The sequence below is a fragment of the Cyprinus carpio genome, chromosome B14 (genome assembly GCF_018340385.1).
Source record: "Cyprinus carpio isolate SPL01 chromosome B14, ASM1834038v1, whole genome shotgun sequence".
Lineage (NCBI taxonomy): Eukaryota > Metazoa > Chordata > Actinopteri > Cypriniformes > Cyprinidae > Cyprinus > Cyprinus carpio.
The window spans coordinates 20,673,398-20,697,800 of record NC_056610.1 but is presented as its reverse complement, the minus strand read 5'-3'; the positions used below and the strand labels follow the sequence as shown (position 1 = coordinate 20,697,800).

At 37.2% G+C, this 24,403-nt stretch overlaps 2 protein-coding genes across 2 annotated transcripts; both read right to left on the bottom strand.

Annotated features, from left to right (window-relative positions):
- Positions 1-4,585: 4,585 nt before the first annotated feature.
- On the bottom strand, positions 4,586-17,660 carry efemp2a (EGF containing fibulin extracellular matrix protein 2a). The gene is made up of 11 exons (XM_019115491.2): positions 17,422-17,660; positions 12,923-13,187; positions 12,679-12,727; positions 11,812-12,024; positions 11,089-11,211; positions 9,480-9,596; positions 7,970-8,089; positions 7,732-7,851; positions 7,521-7,644; positions 6,700-6,895; positions 4,586-5,916 (listed from the first exon to the last, which is right to left on the bottom strand). Exons 2-11 carry the CDS (start codon positions 13,019-13,021, stop codon positions 5,755-5,757), a joined length of 1,323 nt encoding a protein of 440 aa, XP_018971036.1. The 5' UTR covers positions 13,022-13,187; positions 17,422-17,660; the 3' UTR covers positions 4,586-5,754.
- Positions 17,661-19,693: 2,033 nt separating this feature from the next.
- fibpa (fibroblast growth factor (acidic) intracellular binding protein a) lies at positions 19,694-24,237 on the bottom strand. The gene is made up of 11 exons (XM_042738524.1): positions 23,955-24,237; positions 23,652-23,749; positions 23,367-23,565; positions 23,155-23,281; positions 22,348-22,448; positions 21,957-22,090; positions 21,353-21,461; positions 21,154-21,217; positions 20,992-21,078; positions 20,817-20,914; positions 19,694-20,005 (listed from the first exon to the last, which is right to left on the bottom strand). Exons 2-11 carry the CDS (start codon positions 23,734-23,736, stop codon positions 19,936-19,938), a joined length of 1,074 nt encoding a protein of 357 aa, XP_042594458.1. The 5' UTR covers positions 23,737-23,749; positions 23,955-24,237; the 3' UTR covers positions 19,694-19,935.
- Between the last annotated feature and the right edge of the window lie 166 nt (positions 24,238-24,403).

Below are 24,403 nucleotides of genomic sequence, written 5' to 3'. Positions count from 1 at the left end.
AAAAATATGCTCCCTTCTTCAATGAAGGAATTCTCTCTTTATTGCCATTCCTCTGCTCGCACGCCCACATGGGCATAGCAACACATTGTCATATCATAGTAACCACATTTACACAGGGAGAACAAATTAAGGGTGCGTTGTAGAGGTATCTTTCACTGACCAGTTTAAAGATGGCTCCTCGTATTCAATGCATTACAATGGTGAGATTATGAAAGTCATTTATCACTAAATTCAGAAGGAGTCTGAATATTAAACCTATATTTTAAGGCTTTGTAATAGAGGTGAAAGCATATAAAGTACCAGATATTCACTATAACGTCTTATTTGAAATTAACTGTCGATCCTAATTCTAGTTCCCAGTTTGTGAGCCATATGATGTAATTAGCCCTCCTCGTTAGGTTCTTCTGAATAGCCAATCAGTGGCAGATGAGGTAGCTGACTCTTGTTATCAGAGTCACTCCAGCTCAGATGAGGCCCTAATCAAGGAGCGTCTGTAATATTCAGAGGTCAGTTTAATTCCCTTTAACAAATGGCCCAATTATCAGTGACCAACATGTGTCCCTTTTCACTCTCCATCTGTAAAGAGCCCCCTGTCTCCTCTTCTATGGAGATCCTCCATTATTCAGGATGCGGTGGACTGGAGCTAATGGGACACACTAATGGAGCAACTCTGTAAACCCCAGTCACCCATTTGAGCAGGTTATTCTCCATGCGGACCCTTCTAACGGTCTGCAGAGGGTCGCAAAACATTACAATTGACACTTTTGTTTATAAAGGCTATTGCTGATCTCATGTCAGCTTCATGGGAAATCCAGTGTTAGCTGTGTTGATGTTCTTTGAGACATGATAGCTGGTTTTTAGTTGGTGGACGTCAGAAAACTAAATACAAACTAGTTATGCTGTCTTATCGGGATAGTTTAGCCAAAAATAAAAATTGTCATAATTAACTCATTCTTATCATTTCAAACCTGTATGAACCAAACGATGATATTCTAAAATAATTTTTCAGTGTTTTTAATGTCCCTACAATGAAAGTCAGTGGGGTCCAGTGTTGTTTTGTTCCTCCTTAACTTTATTTTTGGACAAAAAACATGAAATATATTCTTTACACTCTTAAAATTAAAGGTTCCAAAGGTTGTTTTTTTATCAGTGCTGCAGAAGAACCATTTTTGGTTCACCAAAGAACCTTTCAGTGAACAAGTAAAATTTAAGTTAATTATTAAAATTAATTATAAGAACCCATTCTAAATAACCCTTTTCCTCTATAAATATCCTATTTGTGCAAAGCAAGGTCCCATGGATGTTCTTCATGGAATCATAGATGCTAATAAAGAACCTTTTTTTTTTTTTAAGTGTCAGGTGAGGGAATGACGCAGTTTTCATTTTTGGGTGAACTGTTCCTTTAAAATGATAAAGTTGTATTTTTGAGACATGGTGGATGATCAACCACCTAAACCAGCTCCAACTAGTTTAAACTCGATTGTTATCCGGGAAACTGGCATGTTTATTTGGTGTTTATATTTAGGGCTACATGTAAAATTCAGTTTGCTTTGCCCACCGCCTCTCCACACACTTAGCAAATATAGATATCATGAATACATCTCTGTTGTTTGTAGTTAATGCAGCGGATGTCACGGACGCTGAGTGCTTGTTTTGTAATGGCCTAATGTGTTTCAAAAATGGAGGCGGAGGGCAATAGTGTTTCCTCTTTTCATTCAAAAATAACCATGGATATCCAGGTAAATATAGTGGTTCTGTCTCAATGACTTACAGCAGCCGTGTTTGTGGGGAATTTCCTAAGGGGTCCTGTGTCTCAATTAATGTGCGCATTCAGGCATGAAGGAAAAACTCTCTCGTTCCTGGCTATAAAAAAACATTAGTTCCTGGCTGTGCAAAGAAATAACCAGATCAGCAGGTTTTTTGGGGAATTTGCCCACACTTTTTGCCACACAGTTTCACTGTGGTGAGGACAAAATGAGAGATTGCAGACACAGCATTGGGAATCACCTTCCCAGCAAGAAAGTGATGAATTAATACAGGCTGAACCGAATGCAGAAAGCTGCCATTTTGAAAAAAAAAAAAACATTTTGTTTTTGGTTGAATGACAGCCACATTTAGCATCAGCAAACATGAAATGTTGTTTCATGTAACATTAGTAGACACAAAAAATATTTATACATTGTTAATGGAAGTTTTTTTTTTTTCTGAAACAGTTTAGTTGGATGTCAGTCTAATGTTTTTTTTTTTTTTAAATGTTACTACTTGGTTCAGAGAACATTTAAAATTAACATTCCTAGAATGTTGGTAAAATGATAAAATTCCAACGTTTAAAAAATTTAACATTTGAACATTCTGACAACATTCTAAAAATGCTTTCTTAACTTAATCATAACGTTAGCAAAATGTTCTTAGAACGTTTTTTGTTAGTGGTGTCCATAGCCAGCAGTCAGTTCAAAAGTTAGCAAAATTCTCATTATTCTAAAGAGATGATCAGAAAGGGCATTTGAGCAAAAGGACGGTTCAATCCTGGGACATCCGGTCCATTCCCACTCCACCCACTCACCTGTTCCTGACCCATAAATGAGGTCACAATTGGCTTGAACTGTGGAGTGTTCTTCCACTCCATAGGACACCCTGACACATAAGTCTTTATATAAAACATTTCCACACGCTCATGGATTGATGCATAGATACACATACACACACACACACACACACACACACACACACAACTTTTCTCAAGGACACCTCCACATGCGGAGGCATATTGGCACAACTCATCAGCCCTCCTCTCTCTCTCTGTGCCTGCTGGGTGGGTACAGAACATCTCGCTCCTGCGTTTGGCTCACAGTTGAGTTTACCGTTTGTCTGCCGTCCAGCAGGAAATGGTGTGAGAATGCCACGTTCTCACCCACATACATCCCCGTCACCCACTTCCTAAAGAACAAGTCTCTATCATGATCTCTGCTGTGAGGTAATGATCGAAACAACCTGCTGGTTCCATCTGTGTCCGTCTGCATTTACCAATGAATATCCCCATCTTATTACTCACCTAGATTCTCAGGTGTGTGCGTGTATGTGTGTGTGACTGACTGTATGGTTGTATAAGATGCTGTTCACAGTTGTACAGTCTAGCCCGGGAACATGTAGCCACTCAGTTCACAGGAAGAAGGTAAAAGAATCTGGTTCACTGGACAATTAGGTTACAAAACCAGCTGCAAGATTCCATCACTTCAAGTTGTGTCTATTTTGGGCCTTGGACTCGGTGTGCTGCACTGCCCCCATGTGGCAGACCAGAGTCAGTTTCCAGACCTGTGATTATGTAAGACATTGCAGGGAATGAGTCATCATTGGGTTGTTTCAGAGAGGGTAGAACGGTGTGTATTTGTTGGCACAGAGCACTGGAGACGGCAGTGGGATGGGCGAGCAGTGCTGGGGACAATGAAACAAGAGAGTGGGTATTTTCCCGTTGCTTTTTCTGGCTCTGACTGATCTGTGCAAGTGGTCACTCCTGAAAAGCTGCTAAAGAACAAACGGAAGCAGTGATGCTGTCGGTGGAAGGTTCTGGAAATGCATTCATGTATGGCTGCAAATAGTCTGACTGTATCTTTGGTATCTTATCTGATCATTAAATGATCTGGGTTTTATTCATTTTGCTGTCCAGGTCAGTCCATGCAGTATTAAACTGCATATTTGAACAAAAAAATTTAAAGTAAAAGCATCATTTTGGTTCAGAGAAGACAAATTTGCTGTGTATTGTCAACATTATTTAATATATAGTATAATAAATACTATTTAATGAATATTAGATATTTCATATAGGATAAGCAGTTTGGAGAATGAATGGATGGATGTACAGTACAATACAATAATGCAAAATAATATACAGTATTATAATTCAGATCTATAATACCATTTGTCAACTTGTCAATGGTCAAAAGACCCTTTTAATTCAAATATTATATTATATTATATTATATTATATTATATTATATTATATTATTTTATATTATACTTTTGAAATAAAAGGACAATTTCTGTCAAAACAAGACTATTTTAATTCAAATATTATTCTATTTTATTTTGTAATTATAATTTTTCTATTTCTGGCTAAATTTGTACTTATTTCAAAGGTAGACTTAATGTATTTGTTTTTATTAATTTTGCCCTTTTATTACAAAAGAAGACCATTTTATTTCAGATATTATATAATTCTAATTAAAATTATGTGATTATTTGGTGTCTACTAAAAGGGCAATTTCAGTTAAAAGAAGGCAATTTTTAATTGAAATACATTACATCATTAATCATTAATCCAAAAAAACATGCATTTTAACTTGTTAACTTAAAATTTTTGCAAAATCGAATATGAAAAAGAACACTTCCTACACACAATCATGTACTGTAAATCTTGTGACATCATCACCCCATTAGCCTCAAGTACAATAACTCCATTATGATTCAGGCCACTGCAATTCCATTCAGAGAAGTTTTCTTTGCCATTCTGAAAATTCAGAAATAGCCCTCCTGCTGCCACTACTGGACACAGTTTAGATCAAGAAAGCTTTATTATCCTGCATCTGTGATTCAGTCGAACTAACATAGTATTGATCAGAAAAGACTGAGTTTTGGAATAGCGTGTCCTACTTTACTAAATAAAATGTCATTGTCTTGCACTTTAAATATTTTCCATAAATGGCTCAGACAAGAGGCTGTAGATTATACTGAATATACAATGTTATCGGTTCTCTAAATCAGCTCTATCTCTTGTCAGGCTTGTGCTAATGAAGCAGCAGAGAGGCGGGCAGCTGCTCAGTAGGGTTCCAGTCTATCCTGTGGTTAGATGAGTCAAGAGATTGCAAGGGTGGGTGGAAGGTTTAAGCAGGGCACGTGAGCGAGACTTTCCATTAGGCAGAAGAGGATGCATAGCAGAGAAATGCCAAGAAAACATCCCAGCTGGAAGGCAAACATATGGAGGTCTGGAGCCAGAATTTTATGGCCTTATCAAATTTATTACAGTAATAAATCCAGGATTGAAATACAACAATGGCAGCGTGGTATTAAAAAAAAAAAAAAACGACATAAAGTAACATGAGCAGTATTGATGGTGGTGGTGGTGGTGGTGGGGTAGAGGTTTGGAATGACTGAGTGGTTACTGAATAACAACAATGAATAAAAACAATACTGAACTCAGAGATGGATTATACATAGTGGAAAATTAAAAGAGGCTTTTTGACACTTAAGAACATACAGAGATACTTTTTACAACCTTGATATTGTTATTGCTACATTTATTTGAATAGGAGGGATTAGTTATTATTGCTGACTTCTGAACTGGAAGAGCGAACCAGTGGAAAGAGTCTGCAGAGCTGCAGCCCTCATCCTGAGAAAGAGGCTATTTTTAGAAATGACAAAAGACAGTTTACATTGGTTGTACAGCAGGTTTGGAATCATAGTGCAGCTAGTAACTTTGCCCCTTTCTATATGACACAATATATTGAGTTGTTATCTTGTCGACATCTTGTCCTTAAAATATAGAGCCTGTCTCTAATAGCCTATTTATTATTTATGATGTAGAGTTTGTATAAGTTGGTACATCTCTCGTGAAAATGACTTTTATACAATCTTGGAAATGATGTCTGTCAGCTGCCAGACATATTCAGCTCATAAGCCCTCCTTGTTGGATGAATCAATCAGTGCTTCCACTCTTCCACCCCCTTTTCCCCTCTCTGGGCATCTCTACATCTCTCTCAGCTAAAAGGCATGAGGCCCAACGTAAATGGTCAAGCGCAGGACAGATCTGGTGTGGTAGCTCACAAGCGGGTTCACAGAAACCATCTCCAGATCCAGCACGTACTCTCTGGGGCCGTTCACGGCGCGAGCGAGAACAAGCATGGCGCTGATGTTGTTGATTTGCTGAGGAAACAGATATGACAGGCACACTATTAAAAATCTGGCTCTGTAAGAAATGCACTAGTCTAATGGCAGGAATCAAAAGGGTCTTCTTGATTATACATACACTAGGTCTACCTGTTAAAAGTTTGGGGTCGGTAACATTTTAAAAAAATTAAGTCTCATTGCTCACCAAAGGTGCATTTATTTGATCAAAAATACAGTTAAAACAGTAAAAGTGCAACATATTATAACAATTTTGTATTTGCAGATATTGAAAAAAGTAATTTTATTCCCGTGATGCAAAGCTGAATTTTCAGCATCATTACTCCAATCTTAAGTGTCACATGATCCTTCAGAAATCATGTTGATTTGGTGCTCAAGAAACATTTTTTATTATTATTATTGTTATTTTGTTGAAAGCAGTTGTGCTGCTTAATAGTTTTGTGAATTTCTTTATATATTTGCTTTTTTATTTTTCTGGATTCCTTTAAACTTTTTAAATAATGTCACTTTTAATCAGTTTAATGCATCCTTGCTGAAAAGTAATTAATTAAAAAAAAAAAAAAAACGTACTGACCCCACACCTTTGAACTGTACTGTATATATTGAAGATTATATTTTGCCAATGGGGTAAGAAAAAATAAACTGTATTCAAGATATTAATTTAGCTATTTTGAGGGTGTACTAGAAAACCTGACAAAATAATTGCAAAAACTACTGTACGTCAGTTTTCAGTATAAGAATATACACCAAATTAATTTATTCTTTCAGAATATTAAGTAAGTTAAATCATTTTTAAAGTACCCTGATGTAAAAGTCTCCATTGTCATCTCCAGATCGGATGTGGAAGGTGTTGTAAGCTCCAGGTAAGACGCTGGTGGCCTGGATCTGAAAGATATCTGAGGGGACGGAGCGCTCGGACGTGATGCTCATGTAGCGATGCACGACAGAGTAGGGCAGGTCTCGACAGCCAGGCTTTGTGATAGGACACGTACAGCGACTGAATAAAGAGAGAAAATGACATCAGTTAGGACAGATCTCAGCTAAATTTTCCAGGACTAAATCTAAGTGAATTGATTAGATTGAAACTGACCTGCACTAAAAAGAATCAATACACTTTTGCAGGACTGGACTGATTTAGAATGAACTGAAGTGAACCAGTAACATTTTAGATGGCTTAAACAGAACAGCATTAAACTTATTAGAATTAAACTGATACATAAACTTAATAGTATCTACTAAGTCAGGTTTTTGCATGACTAATAACTGACTAATATCTAATAAATGGTACAAGTGTGTGTACCATATGTCCAGAAAATTGGCTTAAAAATTCGGATGCCATCCATCTAGCCAGATATTTCTTCAGAAATGCCTTACCACCTGTTATTCATTTAAAGCTTGTGGAACTGCAGATTCTGTTGATACATGCTCAGAGGCACAGACTGAAGAACTGGCTTCAGATATGGAAAAATAAATAAACCATGTCAGGTATGTCTCAACAGGCACCACTGATGAAGAACAGACAATTAATGGAGAGGAAAATAACTCAGAAGTTCTGATGCATAACTGTGTGAACTGAATGGCCTGCAAGTGCTTCTTGTGGTATTTTCAAATTGTTTACTTACTCAGACACTTGCACGTAAGGTTCCTGACAACTTCTGTTGTTAACACATTTGTGACCTCCATGAATGTTCACACAAGTCTGTCCATCAGAGCACTGATGAGCTCCTGTCTCGCATTCATTTATGTCTAGATTCAAAGAAAGAAAGAAAGATAGAAAGAATGTCTCTTATTTGCCCTATGAGTGAATTTGAAGTGAGTGAGATTAAGGTGAACCTTGGCAGAGGCGCGTTCCCAGGAGCTGATATCCTTCAGGACAGACACAGGAGAATTTTCCATGCTCATTAACACACTGATACTGGCACAGGTAGCTGGAGTAGCTGCACTCGTCTATGTCTGAGGACAGAGAATGAATATGATCTGTTGCTCCAGTTGTAAGATGCATAAACATTTTTCACAAATATGCATATTTATTTTAGTTTTTCACATTTGTTTGTGTTTGCTCTTAGCTTACCATTGCAAGCAAAGCCATCTGGCCCCAGCTCATAACCCTGCTCACAACGACACAGGAACGTCCCGTACGTGTTATAACACCTCTGACTGCAGGGGGCCCCCATGCCACACTCATCAACATCTGAGCGCAACAGAATGACAAAGCAGAAAGGATTTGTACATGAAAATACTAAGCATAAGGCAAAAAGTGAAGGATGTAAATAATTACGTAAAAAAGATACTTTCTGAGCTGCAATGGCAATTATTGTTGGCATAAATCAATGTTTAATAATTTTAGGTGGCCACTTAAGCAAAATCAAAAACTCAGTTCTTTTGTTTTAGGGTTACCTTAAAGGAAGGAAGTGTGCCGTTTAATTTTAGTGCACCCAATGAGTCAAAATTGTCTTAATGCACATTCCTGGTGACATTACTGTGTACAATTCATCAGTGCATGGTACTCTACAGAAAAATATCATCCTAATTAACTGAAATTAAAGGAATAGTTTACCCAAAAGTTTTCTCAGAATTTAACATTACATCACTTGTTCACTAACAGATCCTCTGCAGTGAATGGGTGCCGTCAGAATTAGAGTCCAAAAAGCTGATTAAAAACATCATAATAATCCACAAGACTCCAGTCCATGAAAGGCATTTTATCTTTAAATTGTCACTTCTGGCTTTGGACTGTTTCACTGTTTCACAAACGTGCTTGATCTGTATATATTACTCTGATGATTTAGGCAAAAAGACTTTTTCACTGGAGAAAGTAATATTATATATGGAGGATTTCAGTCAGAAGCAACAGTTTGAAGTTAAATACACCTTGATGGATTTGTTTCTTACAAACACAGCTTTTCACTTCATAAGACATTAACTGATGACTGCAGTCTTGTAGATTACTTGTGGATTATTGTGATGTTTTTATCAACTGTTTGGACTCTCCTTCTGACGGCACCCATTCACTTCAAAGGATCTATTGCTGAGAAAGGTATGTAATGCTAAATTTGAAGAAACAACCTCCTCTATATCTTGGATGGCCTGAAGTTGAGTAAATTTTCAGCATATTTAAATTTTAGATGAACTATTCCTTTAATCAATATTTCAAAAAGGCTATTTTGACAATGTTTTAGCAAACTGGAATTCATCTCGATTCTTGTGTAGCCCCCGCGTTCCATGATCCAATCAATTCCTGATGGATAAAATAAGGTCCTGTCCTACTTTATTTTTCATATTGAATATCTTATTTTACTTGGAAATACATCCAATTCCGAAATTAAATGTGCTGCAAACAGCAATGCACACTGACTTTAATGTCTCGATTTCTTGTTTTCCAACATGCACAAAGTGCTCTTTTACTGGTTAATATTTTGGCTTTTACTCAAAGAAAATGAGGTGTAGGAGGGAGTTGTGTAAGTATGTGGGTTTGGATTCCAAGTGCTTGTGTGTGTGTGTGTGTGTGTGTGGGGTGGGTTGGCCTATGACTCAGGGTATGGCAAAACGGGGCGTGGGAGTGAGCGTGTGGGTTGGCTTACCAATACAGGAGCGATTGTTGCCAGCCAGCTGGAAACCAGGCTCACACTGGCAGGAGAATGAGCCAGGGACATTAACACAGCGATGCTGACAGTAGCGATACCGGCACTCATCAATGTCTGAAAAGTATTAAAACATAAAATTAGATCACATATAAATCAGTTTTATTCCTCATTGGTATGACTGAACAGACAATGATAGATGATCTTGTCATTTAATGCCATTTAAGGCACAATATACTCATAAAATGGAATCCTCTCTGGAACTTAACCCTGGCAACAACTTGTTTCAAAAGTGTATACTTACATTATTTACAGATATTTAATTGTATAATAAATATTAAGATAATATTTCTAAATTATAATTAACATAATTAAGATGATATAACTTAATATGAGATAAAAGACCATATTTAAAGGTATATTTCACCCAATAATTAGTTTTTTTTTTTCATTAATTACCCTCATGTAGTTTAAAACCTGTAAAACCTTCGTTCACCTTCAAAACACAAATTAAGTTATTTTTGTTGAAATCTGAGAGCTTTCTGACCTTGCATAGACAGCAAAGGTCCTACCATGATCAAGGCACAGAAAGCTAGTAAACAAGGTTTACTTCAGCAGCATCACATGCATGCGTTTACGTGCAGAGGTGCTCTCGATAATGGCGGAAGATGTGATTTGGAGAAGAACTGTTGAAAAAAGTCATTACTTTTGTTTTCTTTATACACAAAAATTATTCTAGTAGCTTTGTAAAGTTACGGTTGAACCACTGATGTCCTTACTTATTTTCTAACCATTGTTGTAACATGGACTATTTTACTGGTATGGAGGGTCAGAAAGCTCATGGATTTCATCAAAAATATCTTAATTTGTGCTCTGAAGATAAACGAAGGTCATACAGTTTTGAAACAACATGAGGGTGTGTAATTAATGACAGAATTTTCATTTTTGGGTTAACTATTCCTTTAAAGATAATATAAGCTCTTGTCAAGTAATAACTTTGCAGGTACTGGAGCTAACTTTATTAACCCATTTTACCTGCAAACATTACTTAATTGTACCAAATCCAAACTTTAAAAGAATAGTTAACCCAAAATGAAAGTCTGTCAACATTTACACCTTCATGACCTCAACATGCCTCTTGGTTTCAATATATTTGCATGTAAATGAACCAGTTTCAATTCTGTAGGTTCCTCACATAAATCAATCATATGGCTTCAGATGACTTGATAACCAAGCAGTTGATGGACCACACTGACTTCCATAGTATGGAAAAAAAATACCGTGGAAGTCAATGCTTTACTGTTTGGATACACACATTATTCAAAATATCTTCTTTTGTATTCAGCAGGAAAAAAACCCATACAGGTTATGAACAACTTGAGTAAATGATGACAGAATATTCATTTTTGGGTGAAGTACCCCTTTAAGTGTACTTCTTTTTCACAAGGGAAGGCTTGGAACGACCCGAGTATAAATAAATGAATATAAATAAAAATGACATGAGTATAAATAAAAATCCATCTTTGTGATTTTTTTGTGACAGATTTTTGGAGAGACAAAATATGTTGTGGGTTTGCTACAAAATTACACAGGAATTTTCATTTCTCACCAATGCATTCTGTTCCCACTTTGCGATACCCATCTGGACACTGGCAGGAGAAGGAGCCTTCTGTATTGAAACACTGCTGACTGGGCTGGCAGTCGTGACTGTCCTGTTCACACTCATCCACATCTGTTTTTTTGTGAGACAGAATCATGGAAATTTATTTTATTTTATTAAATTTATCTCTGGTTTGGTTTTTATCTTTCTTTGTCTTCCCAGTTTGGGCACTGGAGCCACCATTACTGTGGAACGTAGTTATTGCAGCATTATTGGTTCACAGCTCATAGGAAGTGAAAGCTGTGTCCACATAGCAGTCTTGAGTAACATTATCTCTATTCGCTTCCTCTTAACGGTAGACGACAGCTGGGATGCCTCAGTCTTAGTAAATTCTTCGACCCCCTGCAGACCGGCCCCCTGCCAAGACTTCAGCACGACTCCCACAGTCGTCTGAGCGCAAAAACTAGCTGACCATTTCCCCTGACCACCTGTTTCTGTCTGAGTCATTCGAACACTAACAGTCAAAACTAAAACACTGCATGCAATAATCCCCCTTTCACCATCCCGTTCACTGATACAATTGATTTTCATTTTCATTTTGATCCGGACACACATGGCATGACTCAGTGACTTTGTACAATGGCATGCTACTGTTAACAACACTGATTCCTGCAAACTCGCAGGGCGTCTGACACCTGTTCTGCAAACACACGCTTGTTATCACACACTCACCCACGCAGCTGTCTCCCTGGGGCTCAAAACCTGGAGGGCATGGGTTGAATGGCTCTCTGGCAGTGTTCTCCAGGCTGGGGTGGATCGGTTTGGGTGGTTCAGGGGCAGGGATGACCGAGGCAGAGCGAGGAAGGCACAGATAGCCCCCATAGTGGTTAAAGCACTTCATCTCCCCCTTACAGGCCTCTGGGATTGTCTCACATTCATTTATATCTGCAGAATACACAGGTGTTTGTGGGTAAAAAGCACACTATATGATGATAGTTACATAACAGTTACAATTGTTACTTTAACTACATAATATTAAACATTACTGTAAACTTCACTAAAATTATTTTCTCTTATGCTCAAAAAGGTATCAAAAATACAGCAAAAACATTAATATTGTGAAATATAATTTCAATTGAAGCTGGGATACCTTTTGTCAAGATTCCTTGATGAATAGAAAGTTCAAAAGAACAGCATTTATTTGAAATAAGAATGTTTTATAACATTGCAAATGTCTTTACTGACACTTCTGATCAATGGAATGTGTTCTTGCTAAATAAAATATTAATTTATTTTAAAAATCTTACTGACACATCTTACTGTGTATATATCATATACCTATAGGTTTTTTATTTTTTCATATTTATTTTTTTTGCACATTTTTAATTATACATCAAGTATATATATTTTGTGTGTGTGTGTGTGTGTGTGTGTGTGTGTATTCTTATCCAAAACTCCTGATCTGTGTGATTTAACTATTGTCTGTATTTGATGATTTGTTTTAAAGTAAAGTGAACTTCTACAGATATCCTGGTTAGGGTATTAGATAGTGTTGAACTCTGCATAAGGACCCTTTTAATTGGATGTTTTGTGTTTTACCTTTGCAGTGTTGAGTCTGTGGATCCCAGTGATACCCATCTGTACATTCCTATAGGGGGGAAAAAACATGAATTAAAGTAGCACACTTAAAGTAGAAATTAAACTATATGTATATTACATAGTTACACATTGTGTGTGAATATAAGGTATAAATATACAATAATGTAACATACATTATGAAGATGTATTTAAAGATAGAAAAGGGAGGGAGGGAGAAAGACGGGGAGGTTTTTTTCCTTCTTACCGTGTAGGTGTCAGTTTCTGTGGGTGGCTGTGAAATAGCGCAGTGGAGAAACACAGAGATGCACATACAAAAGACCAAAACACACCCGGGCCGCATCATCACACACCTTCTACACGCTCTGATGAGCACAGGCAGAAAAACACCTCCAAACGCGTTGACTAAAGAGAAATCAGACAGACATGCACTCTCTCACACACATACACAGTCGCTGGTAGAGTCTCTGGTGTGGATTAGATGATGCTGCGATGAAGTTACACTGAGGAATCTGTGGATGAGAAACAAAACAGCTTGACAGGTCTTTACACATCACTGTTTGAACCCATATAAGTGATCCCACTATCTTAGTCATAACTAAAAGTCAAAACAGATGTCTGTGGTTTATTGCAGCTTTATTGAGTGTATAGGCCTAATGTAGTGTCAGGGCCTCTAATAGCAATCCACACGACCGCTGAAATTGCTTGAGTACCAGACTCCCCCTAGTGGTTGTATTAAAATTGCAACAAAATTAAAAAGACTTAGACGTATACTCAGACTTGAATAGTATTGAAAAAAGACTAATGATTTTAAAATAGTGTAATCACTAATTATTTTATGATACTTGCATTATCGTCTGCATTGTGAGATAAACAGAGAGAATAAGACTTCTAAATAGGCTCTTTACTTGATCTCAAAAGTACTGTTTTACTGTGGTACAATGACTGTATCAGGTTACATTTTTTTTTGGGAACTTTAATATATATATATATATATATATATATATATATATATATATATATATACATATATATATATATCATGATATCCTAATCTAATTGTCTAATAAATCTGTCACTCTACAATTGTTGATACTGATATTTGACAAAATTATATTTGACAAAATGAGTTCCTAAAAGTCCCTTTGGATACAAGCATTTGCTAAATGCATAAATATAAATGAAATGTAAAATGATATTTAAACAGTAGCCTACTCCAAGGTACTCCAGAGTACCAATAGCAATGATACATTTGCTAAAAAATCTAATAAATGGTAACATAATTTTATCAGACTATACAGCTTGGGTACAATCTGTGAAAACAAATTCTCTCGCTTTCTGAGGACGATAAAGAATGAATCTGATAACACTTATAACTCACAAAAAGGTTCAATTTGTTGATGTTTGTTAATATATTCAGTATAATGAAGTAATAACGGACCACTATATCATTTTACAGAACTTTTTATCAAGGGTTGGTTTTAATTTATAAATATAGACATATTATTGTTAATTGTTCATTCATTTTTTGTTCTTAATACAATAATTGATGTTAATTTAGACCATTTGAGATGATCAAAATTCTCTCTCTCTGATGTACAGTACTTTTCTGTTCATTTGGATAGCTCCTTTCTTCATTCAAATACCCCAAGAGCAATTATTAACTGTCATTATTAAATATTAACTGTAATTTATATGAAACATTTCTGGCTTTAATGTCAAGGTTTCACACAGACCTATTAAATGCAACTCTATTTTCCTGGCCTTCTTTTCTGTAAATACACACATACATTGACATTTACATAGAGTTTGCACACAAACACAAGCGTAGTATGGAAAGACAAAAGCTCCTCCAACATGACACAAAGCCCAGCAGTAGCTCTTTTCTGGAAAAGCAGAGAGTCCTGTCTAAAAGTATTGTCATGTTGACTCATTGTGACAAACAGCAAACCGCAGGGTGATGTGTAAACCTGCACATTCTATCCCCGCTGCATCAGCCTCCAGATAGAATTGTTGCTTTTCCTCCCAAACCGCATGAAATGATTCAAGCCACTTACAGTAGCCGCCGTACAAGAAACACTTGCGACTTCACACGCAAACACACTGAAACACTAAGACAAAACAAACATGCTCGCAAATCTCTCATCTGTGTGTGATTTACCCGCTCCTACTGACTGACCTACGTGCTACTTATGGTTTAAATAGCGACCCGCAAAATCTCAAAGAAGGCTGTTCCTGTGGTATTGCACTGGACTGGGAAAAACATGAAATCAACCATCATAAACACACTCAAGGCCAGCAAGAGCACAGTCCAGTCGCTTGGCCAGAGTGTGGGCAGTGTGGAGGCGTGGGTAATATCGTCTGCCATCATGTCTGAGTGGCACTTGACCTTCTGGAATTCCAGCGGAGAGGATGTGGGCAGCGCTCTGAATAACGGTCAGCCGGACACTTGCTGTGTTTCCCACAGTATCACATTCCCGGGAAACCCCCCCCAAGGTTCGCCGGAAAGGTCAAAGTGTGGTTACCCAGAAAGCCCTTGTATAAGTCTTACTTTCTGTTCTACTTTTTTTTTAAATTTTCTGTAGTAGATGTGTCATCATCATATGGCTCCCTATGAAGCAAAATGAATAAATGTGGGGCATTTCAGATGGGAATAGGCATGCTTCTGTTTGCTTAAGATTTGGTTGGTTGGTAGTCCCGTGACTTTTGTAAAGTCTGCAGTGATTATATGACCACAAATAACACAAGTAATAAAGAGTGGACTTCATGGGCAGACCACACACATGTAATGACAAATGCTCTCCTCCTACCTCTCATTCACCCTTATAAACATACACACACTAGTCCAGTGTCATGTCTATGGTTAACTCCGTGTGCTCAACTGGGCATTAAACTCAAGGTGGGTAAAGCACTCAGGCATTAAACTTCGCTGGTCAGTGCACTTATGATTTTATGAATACAACTCCTCTCCTCCCACCTGTGCAAACCTAAGTGGGGTTTTTATGTCAGGACCCCCATGGCTGTACTGGTAACAAAGACAGCATAGACACATGTATTCATTGTGGTTTTTGCCCAAATGAATAGGACACTTAAGCCACAATTTAAAATGTTTGTCAGCATTAGATATACAACCTATTGGTAAGTTTAGGGACCAGTTCTCACTATTAAATAGTTGCTTTTTAGCATGCATATAACAATCATATTGGCTGTTTATTACTACTTATAAGTTTATACTACTTATAAATTTGGGTTTGACCATTGAAAGGCTCTTACTAGTATGCACCAAGGCTGCATTTATTTGAACAATTAAGAAACAATTATTATTACAGTTAGGTTTTCTATTTCATTCTATTTTTTGTAATTTATTCATGTGATGCAAAGCTGAATTTTCAGCAACTCAACTCCAGTCTTCAGTGTCACATAATTCTTCAGAAATCATTCTAATATGCTGATTTGCTGTTCAAGAAATGTTTTTTATCACTATCAAAATTTAAAACAAAACGAACATCATTTATTTGAAAATTATTTGAAATTAAATATTTTTGTAACATAACTTTTGATCAATTTAATGCATCCTTGCTGAATAGATTTTTTAATGAGACTTTTGAACGGTAGTGTATATATTATAAAAGTTCTAGACAAGATCCTTGGTGGCCATCAGTGATGCTCACTACTTCCATGTTGCTTACTTTAGCAGCCCTGAGAAGAAAAATTAATATTTCCAAATACCAAAAATAGAGAACTAATGTGGCTACAACAGAGGGACCCAGTCTGATTTACTTGACTCCCTGTCACACTCATTGCTTTTATATAAATGCTCATGCCAGCATCCAGCCATATAAAATAAAACATCTAACATAAGTAATTAGCAGAACACATAAACAAACGTGACATAACAGCAGTGGCCTGTGTAAGTACAGTAAAGCAGTGTTCCCTGTTCTGATGTCACATAGCTATTTTACTGAGCCTTCATTCTTATAACGACACCTGTGCTTCCAAAATGATTTTGTTATAAACGCACAAACCACAAATTCCCAGACCTTTTTGTGTCCTCAGATACCTTTGAGAGTCTTTGCGTAATGTTCCCTTTCTGCTGTCGTTCACATCATATCAGCTCATATAAACAGACGGGGGTTTGTATGAATCAGCTTTTTGTCTTTAAAAATAGAAACATTATCTAAACAAAGTCACCCATTTTACGCTCGCGGGGCTCAAATAACAACGTACAGTCAATGGCATTAGTTTGGTTGTGAAACAGAGGTTGGAAAAGAGATTGGAAAGTTTTGCAACACTTCAGACGTGAGGAGATGTGTAAAACCATCATGATGGTTGAGTAATAAATGTTAAAACTAAACTGATGCATGGAAAGTTGGTAGATATAATAAGATAATACGATCTTCACCAGTACGTATGGTAGGAGATCTGCTGAATAATGTGATTGATTGTTCTCTCTCTAGTGTGCTGTCTGTAGTCGTGGATGTTTGGAAGAGAGTTGGAGAGTGAGCGTGACGTGTGCAGCCTTGCAAACCAGCCAGTTGAAATTTTCCTTAGTTTGCCCTTTATTGCTTTCTCCTTCTGCCACACTGTCTGTGACATAACTTCAATTCAGCCTGACGCATCTGCTTTACTTAGATGAGGAGATCCACAATGGCCCAAAGACCCCATGCAAACAACAGCTACTGGAGTACAATGACATTATATTACAGTGCAATATTAGATTTTCCTTCGCAAACGTGGTATACTCACAGGCCGGGCTTTCTTCTTGCTGTGTTCTTGAATGCAGTGGTTTTTCTTCTTTTCTTCCGGTGGATTCCTCTCGGTGGCACGTCTTCTCTTCTATCCTCACTCCTCAGCCTGATAGAGTGAGTGTGGAGACGGACAGCTGGACTGTGAATGTATGCAAGGGAGGGAAAGACGGAAGAGAGGAGAGAGGGACAGCCCATTCCGACCCCCATACAGCCCCCCTGCACGGCCATCCTCCGCCCCAAGACCCCCCTCATCTGACCCCCCAGGATGAAAATTCCTGGTCTGCGGCCCAAATTCCAAAATTCCAAATGTGTCTAGCTCAACGACAGAACAACAGCATACAGATTCACACACATACATGCAGCCAACCCCCCTCCATACACGCATATGAACCAGCCACACACACACACACACACACACACAGGCAAAGACCCCACCTGGTTTCATTTAAACTCGCCCCCCACAGCCCGCAACTTTTCTTTTCTTTCCCCCTCCATCTCTCCCATCTTTTTTGGTCTCTTGCTCTCTCTATTCCTTTCATTCGGCTCGATATTTATAGCTCGGGAGAAGCTGGTGGAATGCAGACAAAAATTAGAGAGCAAACTAAAAAGGGAAGGAGAAAAGGAGAGAGGAGGCAAGGGTAGGGTGAAAGAAGGGAGGATAGGACACACGTCTGCTTGGAAAAGTTGTTCGCTTTTTTTGCCATGTCTAAATATTGAAACTGGAGGTACTCGTAGGCTGATATTACTAGAAATGAGAGGCAATGGAAAGACTCACATTTTTACTGCTAGTACACTTTTACTTTACATGCTCAATAGAGCATGAATTAGAAATTTGAGTTTGGGTCTATCTGAATGCTTAAGTACTTGTCAATGTTGACAAAATTCACTTTTAGCAGATCTACATATATGAAATATACATATTAATTACTGCATTACACAGATTTTTTGTCCAATCAAATGTTCTCCAAATATGACACCACACATTTTCCAACTTATGGGAACTTTTGAGTCACAAGTACCAAAGAAATGTGACTTCCGTGTAACTACAACGTTGAAAACCATGTTCAACAGAATTCCCCCAAATGTTGTCTCAACTGGACTAAGAATTTCATATTGAGCAATATTGTTACTGCTGTTAAAGGATTATTGCTTTGCTGACTTCAAACTGTTTTTTTCATTACTGTTATGTTTTGTAGCTGTTATGAGCTCTTAACATCACATTTGTACACTGTCACCAATTTTGAAGCTTGTGTGTCAAGTTTGTGTCATCATAGCAGTTGTGTATCAACCTTTTAAACTTTATTGCAGATGTGTTTGCTTTTTAAGGTGACTGTTTTTTCAGAAACAAATACATAAACCATATATACAGTATATATAAAACCATATACGATTTCTTGTTACTGATTGAAATTTGCCAAACAAGAAATCTGTAGTGGCCTACACAAAATTACTGGAAGACAGATTTATTGGACTAAGAATCTCAAATGAATGACAATCGTTGGATACTTTATTTTTAAGAGTGTAATACTGAATTTAGAATAGCAACTAACATACTATTTATTTTGGCAGTAGTCATAAGAATAGTATGTTAATATGGTTTTTATATTTATAAAAACATGTCAGGGACATACAGTATGCTTTTGTTTACATTAAGGCCTTTCATATACCATGTATAATAAAGAAATGATCATACATTGTACCTAACTCGGTTGTGTCAAGTCACAAAATCAGTTGCGCATTCCTGCATCACATTCAAGCTTCATCAAATTATACAAAGAAATAAACATTGTTTTGCTCTGCAAATGACAAAAGGCCAAACAAATCTGTTTGCCATTACTCTTGTACCAAAACACCTCTAGAGTAATGTGGTAGGCCTGACAGCTGCCATTACATACTATTATTGCAAAAACACACATGTACATTGTGCCACCAAGGCCTGACAAATTGTGGCCCCCCACTGCTTTCCCGGGCCCCAGCGGGCCCACACACAGACCTCACACCCATCATGCACCCACTTACCCTAGTCAAGCCAGAGGGGTCAGGAGTATTTGGACCATAAAGACGCACATGTAAGCCACAACATCCTTTGGACTGTTAGCACATTATTTACCATTAAGACCCCCAATTTATGTCAGTCAAAACAAGTATGATCAGTGCATAGTCTTGTTCTGAACCTCCATCATTACCAAATATACGGTTTGTTTTTCTCTGGGTTTGTTAAATGGGAAAACCCACAAAGCAGAGTTAATGAAAACACAATGCAGACAGTGTCTGAGGAAATCATGCTGTGTTTATTTACAAGTCATACAGTTCTGGAGGCCAAGGAGTGAAAGAATGAAGCAGGGATAGAGGGAGAGGGAGGTGAAGAGATGGACAGTTGGTAGCAGGACATATTTGGGAAAGGATTAAAGAAAGAAGATGATAAACTGGAAAAAATGTTAAATTAGGCCAAATGACTGCATGCAGATGAGTTATCACTAAGGGAGAGAAAATAAAAAATGGAGATTCTTCTTTAGTCGTGGTACATTCTAAGGATGCAGCTTTTGATAACTCCCATGTACCTGGTCCAGACAGCATGGTGCCTGAGAAGAAAAGAGGGAGAGAGGTTAAAAAAAGTCACTTTTTTTTCAGCTCATAAATGTTGTTTGTAAATCATGTACATTTGAAATGTTTACTTTGATTCTTTAATGTGAAATTCTCTTCGTAAACACTACCACTGAAAATTTTGTGGTCAGTAAGATGATGATTATTTTATTTATTTATTTATTTTTAAAGAAAAGCTTTTATTCAGAAAGGATGCATTAAACTGACCAAAAGTGACAGTAAAGATGTATGCTTAATATACAGATACACAGATAAATGCTTAATATAACATAAATGATGTTATTTTGAACTTTCTATTTGTCAACAAATCCTGATTTTTTTTTTTAAATAATTTATAATAATAAATGTTTCAAATCAGCATATTAGAACGATTTGAATTAATGAAAATATATATTTAAAAAGAAAACAGTCATTTTCAATTGTAATGATATTTCACAATGTTATTGTTTTTACTGTATTTTTGATCGAATAAATGCAGGTTGGTGAGCATAAGAGGCTTCTTTCAAAAACATTAAAAAATAGTGCACTTTGAGATAAATATATTTTCCAAATGATTCAGAGTGTTGTGATTTTGTTTGGATAAACAGAAAACCACATTCCACAGTGGTTAAACCACATTAATGACTGGACAGGAAACAGAGGTGACTACAGATAAAACCATGTGCATATGATACAGTGACCCCCACTGGATGCAAAGAGAATTTCCTTTGAACACAGACCTCTATATGCAACAATTGTTGAAAAAAAAAATTACTGTACATACTGTACAACAAACATAGTGAGACTTACTTGAAGGTGTCAAGGATATGTGCCGAGTTAGTATAATGAGTAAGGTAGAGGTTCATGTCTATTGATGTCCATTTGTCTGATCGACAAGGTTCGATAAACTGTAAAGAGAACAAGGAATTAATGCTTTGTGAGCGCATCAGATCTGATAAATGCTTTAATTAAACTAAAAAGGTACCTTCTCGACAAGGTCGATGAAGAAATCACGAACATCTTTTGCATTGATTAATTTGGCAGCGATATTTACAAGGCCCCTTGAAAGATTCTACAGCAAGAGATATTTTGAAATCACGAATTGTGTAGAAAAACATTAATTTCACAAGAATATAAAACCTCTTACCTTAAAATTGGCTTCCATCTCATTAAAGACATTGGTTTTACCTCGCAGAGCATTGCACACTAAGCTGAGTGGATGAGAGGTTTCATTATTCATACGGCTGAGACAGAGGGAGTAAGCATGCAACATTAGGACATTTACAACGGCCTTCCTCAGACCCATATCTCTCGTCTCCCTGTCCAAATCACTCGCTCACACACACCTTTTGTGTTGGTCTAAGAGATCCTTGTCTGTGATTAGGATTTTGAGGTCTTTGAGGTCTTGAAGGAATTCCTTATCCAGATCTACATCCATGTCCTCCATCATGTTATCTAAAGGAGAGAAATGGTGGATTTTGAGAGAACAGACAAAGACATAAAAGGAGATCTTTTCTTCTATGTCAATATTTTTCTAAACTACACAATTGGTCAGACTGACAGTGTCTATTAATAACCTCTAAGATTAGATCCTCAAGAACATGCAGATGTCAAATTAATTCAGACCATTAACGTATCACTCTAAAGAGGTTTATTTTACAACAATGACCAATTGACTGTATATTCTCATATATTTAATATATGGCTACTTAAGAAACAAACAGATATGTAATTATTAATAATACAGTATGATAAATTATTATAATAATAAAATAACCTGAGTGGTACAGAGACATAAATAAGCAATCCAAATGTAGGGAAAGGGCTGCCTGGCATAACGCTCATATAGTTTAGTGGCCATTATATAAACATATTTGACCATTTATCGCCACGATTGACCAATTTCAAGTATTGCAGATGGCTGTGTGAGAGCTGTGTGACTGGTCTTACCCACAGCTCCTAGAGTCCAGTTGTTGATGAGCTGCCCAGCACAGAAGGCAAAGTCCTGGAAGGTTAGATACTGCAACTTTTTCTTCCCCGTCTCAAAACGATTATTGGCAAAGAACACTATTGCAGCATAGTCTCTGGAGGAGGGATTGGCAGGCTCATTTAGCAAGAGAAGGTGAAAACACACTAAATCAACATTGAAGCAACTGTTCATGGGAACTTGCATTCTCACAATTTAAATGAATATACAACTGGAAGAATGGATGCGTATTAACAACCATTCCTTTTTTTGCTGTTGTTTGGTTACTCATTTTCTGGGCTCAGTTCTACCAGATTTCTAGATGAATTAAAAAGGTTTAGAAAGAAGAAACTTCTTAGAAAAAGACTTTCTCACCTGGCTAACTGATCAGGTAGCAGAAAGTGTTGCCGAATGTTTTCCACCAGGGGGCCCTTAAGTTCTTCCACCACTTTGAACACTCGCTTGAAGTTGTCAAACTATGTTTAAGGAGATAGATACAATCATTTCATCTCGAAAGGGGTCTTGGAAAAGTATCCAAGCATAAATCTTAGCTACCAATGAAAAGTTTATAGTCTTAGGGTGTGTTTATACTTCGCAGGTTTGGTATGATTAACTGTACGCTGGTGAGATTGCTCTATTAAACCAAACAAGTACTTCCAAACAAACTCTTGTATGATTTGACTGATACATGATATATATTTAAAATGGACCAAAGACATCTAAACAAACCAAAATCAAGAAGTTACGTCACAAGATGCAACCCTAAAAAGACAAAATGCTCAGGCCTGTTACAGTTCGGTGTAGACATCTGAACCACTTTCTGCAGCAGATCTCCATGTGTGCAACAGAATTTGTAAATCTGTTTTGACTCCTTTAAAGCTATTTGTGAGCTGGTAAAAATACCACCACATGTACGCATATACAACAAGTGCATGTAGCCCAGCACATGGTTTCAGATGTTCGCTAAGTTCAACAAAATATGTCATAAAATCTGTCCAGGTTGTGTCTGTATCCATTTGCCTTTTGTTTTGTATCTTTAGGCATGGTAATAAAAAAAAATAAACAGCACAAAACACTAAGCTAACCAGACCTTAATGTAGAATTTTCTTTTATGGACCAATAGAACAAGGAGAACCGAATTTAAAGTGTAAAAACATCTTTAAATGTACTCCTTCAGCTCACCTGTCTTCTGCAGCTCTTCAGCGTAATGCCTGTCTTTGTACTAACATCATCAAGGTCTTTTTTGGTTCCTTTGGAGAGCTTCTTTCCAAGAACCTCTCGAACAAACGAATCATCAAAAGCATAATACCTAGAAATAAAAAATGCAAATAAATGTTTTCAATTGAATAATAACCCAAACTAATTAAACTGGCAAGACACAAACCAGTGCATACCTTTCAATGAGCATGGCTTGTCTGTCTGGCGGGATCTGAAATAGCAGCTGATTGGCTAGTTTAGCCGGGTGGTGCAAAAGTCTCTCGCACATCTGGAAAGTTCTGTACTGGTCCATGGTGTCACTGAGCAGCACTTCTGCACTCGCCTCACACTCCTCCATCACACCTCCTTCTATCCGCACCTTCACTGCATCATTCACTATGAGGACGACCACATGGACAAATATATTATTAACTTCCTAAACAGGTATTACAATACTTACGGTCTCATGGATAATACTGTACCTGTATATCCATTCAGCCATAGTTGATACACCTCTTTGTCCATAATGGTGGTGTTTCCAACAAATACATCCAGTTCCACTGACATCTTGACATATAAACTGTGCAAAGTCACATGGTCATGGTTAACTAATACTAAACAGATGACTGTAAACTGACTGATGACTGTTGAAACAGAATTGAAGCTACAGCCATTAACTAATAATTAACTATTTAACTAATCCATTACAAAATTTAGCACACCACAGACATACTACATTACTATGTATTTATATATATATATATATACACACTACGCGGACTTACCAGACACAAGCGTATTAACGCGACAGCTGGTTTTTAATCACATTCAGATGTCACAACATTAGCTCTTGTTTTGGTATGTCTCGTTCTTTTCGACTTGACTACTCGTCAAAAACATAAGCTTATCTCATGGGTTAGCGTGCACGCTGTTTAAACGAGTTCTACATACACGGGTAAGTGGTCACCATCACGTAAATATTCACCAAACCCTAACTGTCACATCTAGCGACTACTTCACATCCATAGCAACAGCACACTGTCGTGACTACTTCCGGGTGTGAGCCGCATTCATATGACGTCACTGTCACGTGACTGTATGATACTGTAGTTTCTGTTAGCGAGTGCTCGGGTATCATCGTGTTTTAGACAATTAACTGAATGTTTTGTCATACCATTGGCATGAAACACCACTATTTTTTTTTTAAATAAATCCCACTTATATTTTTTAGAAC

Excerpts from the sequence above, each read along its gene's own strand:
- efemp2a (XM_019115491.2), bottom strand. The coding sequence starts at position 13,021 with ATGATGCGGCCCGGGTGTGTTTTGGTCTTTTGTATGTGCATCTCTGTG. Across the intron at positions 11,212-11,811 it reads CCAGGGAGACAGCTGCGTGG|ATGTGGATGAGTGTGAACAG; the intron begins GTGAGTGTGTGA and ends ACAAAAAAACAG. Across the intron at positions 8,090-9,479 it reads CAACAATCGCTCCTGTATTG|ATGTTGATGAGTGTGGCATG; the intron begins GTAAGCCAACCC and ends TGTTGCGCTCAG.
- fibpa (XM_042738524.1), bottom strand. The coding sequence starts at position 23,736 with ATGTCAGTGGAACTGGATGTATTTGTTGGAAACACCACCATTATGGAC. Across the intron at positions 21,218-21,352 it reads CTCTTAGACCAACACAAAAG|CTTAGTGTGCAATGCTCTGC; the intron begins GTGTGTGTGAGC and ends TCATCCACTCAG. Across the intron at positions 20,915-20,991 it reads TCATCGACCTTGTCGAGAAG|TTTATCGAACCTTGTCGATC; the intron begins GTACCTTTTTAG and ends TTCTCTTTACAG.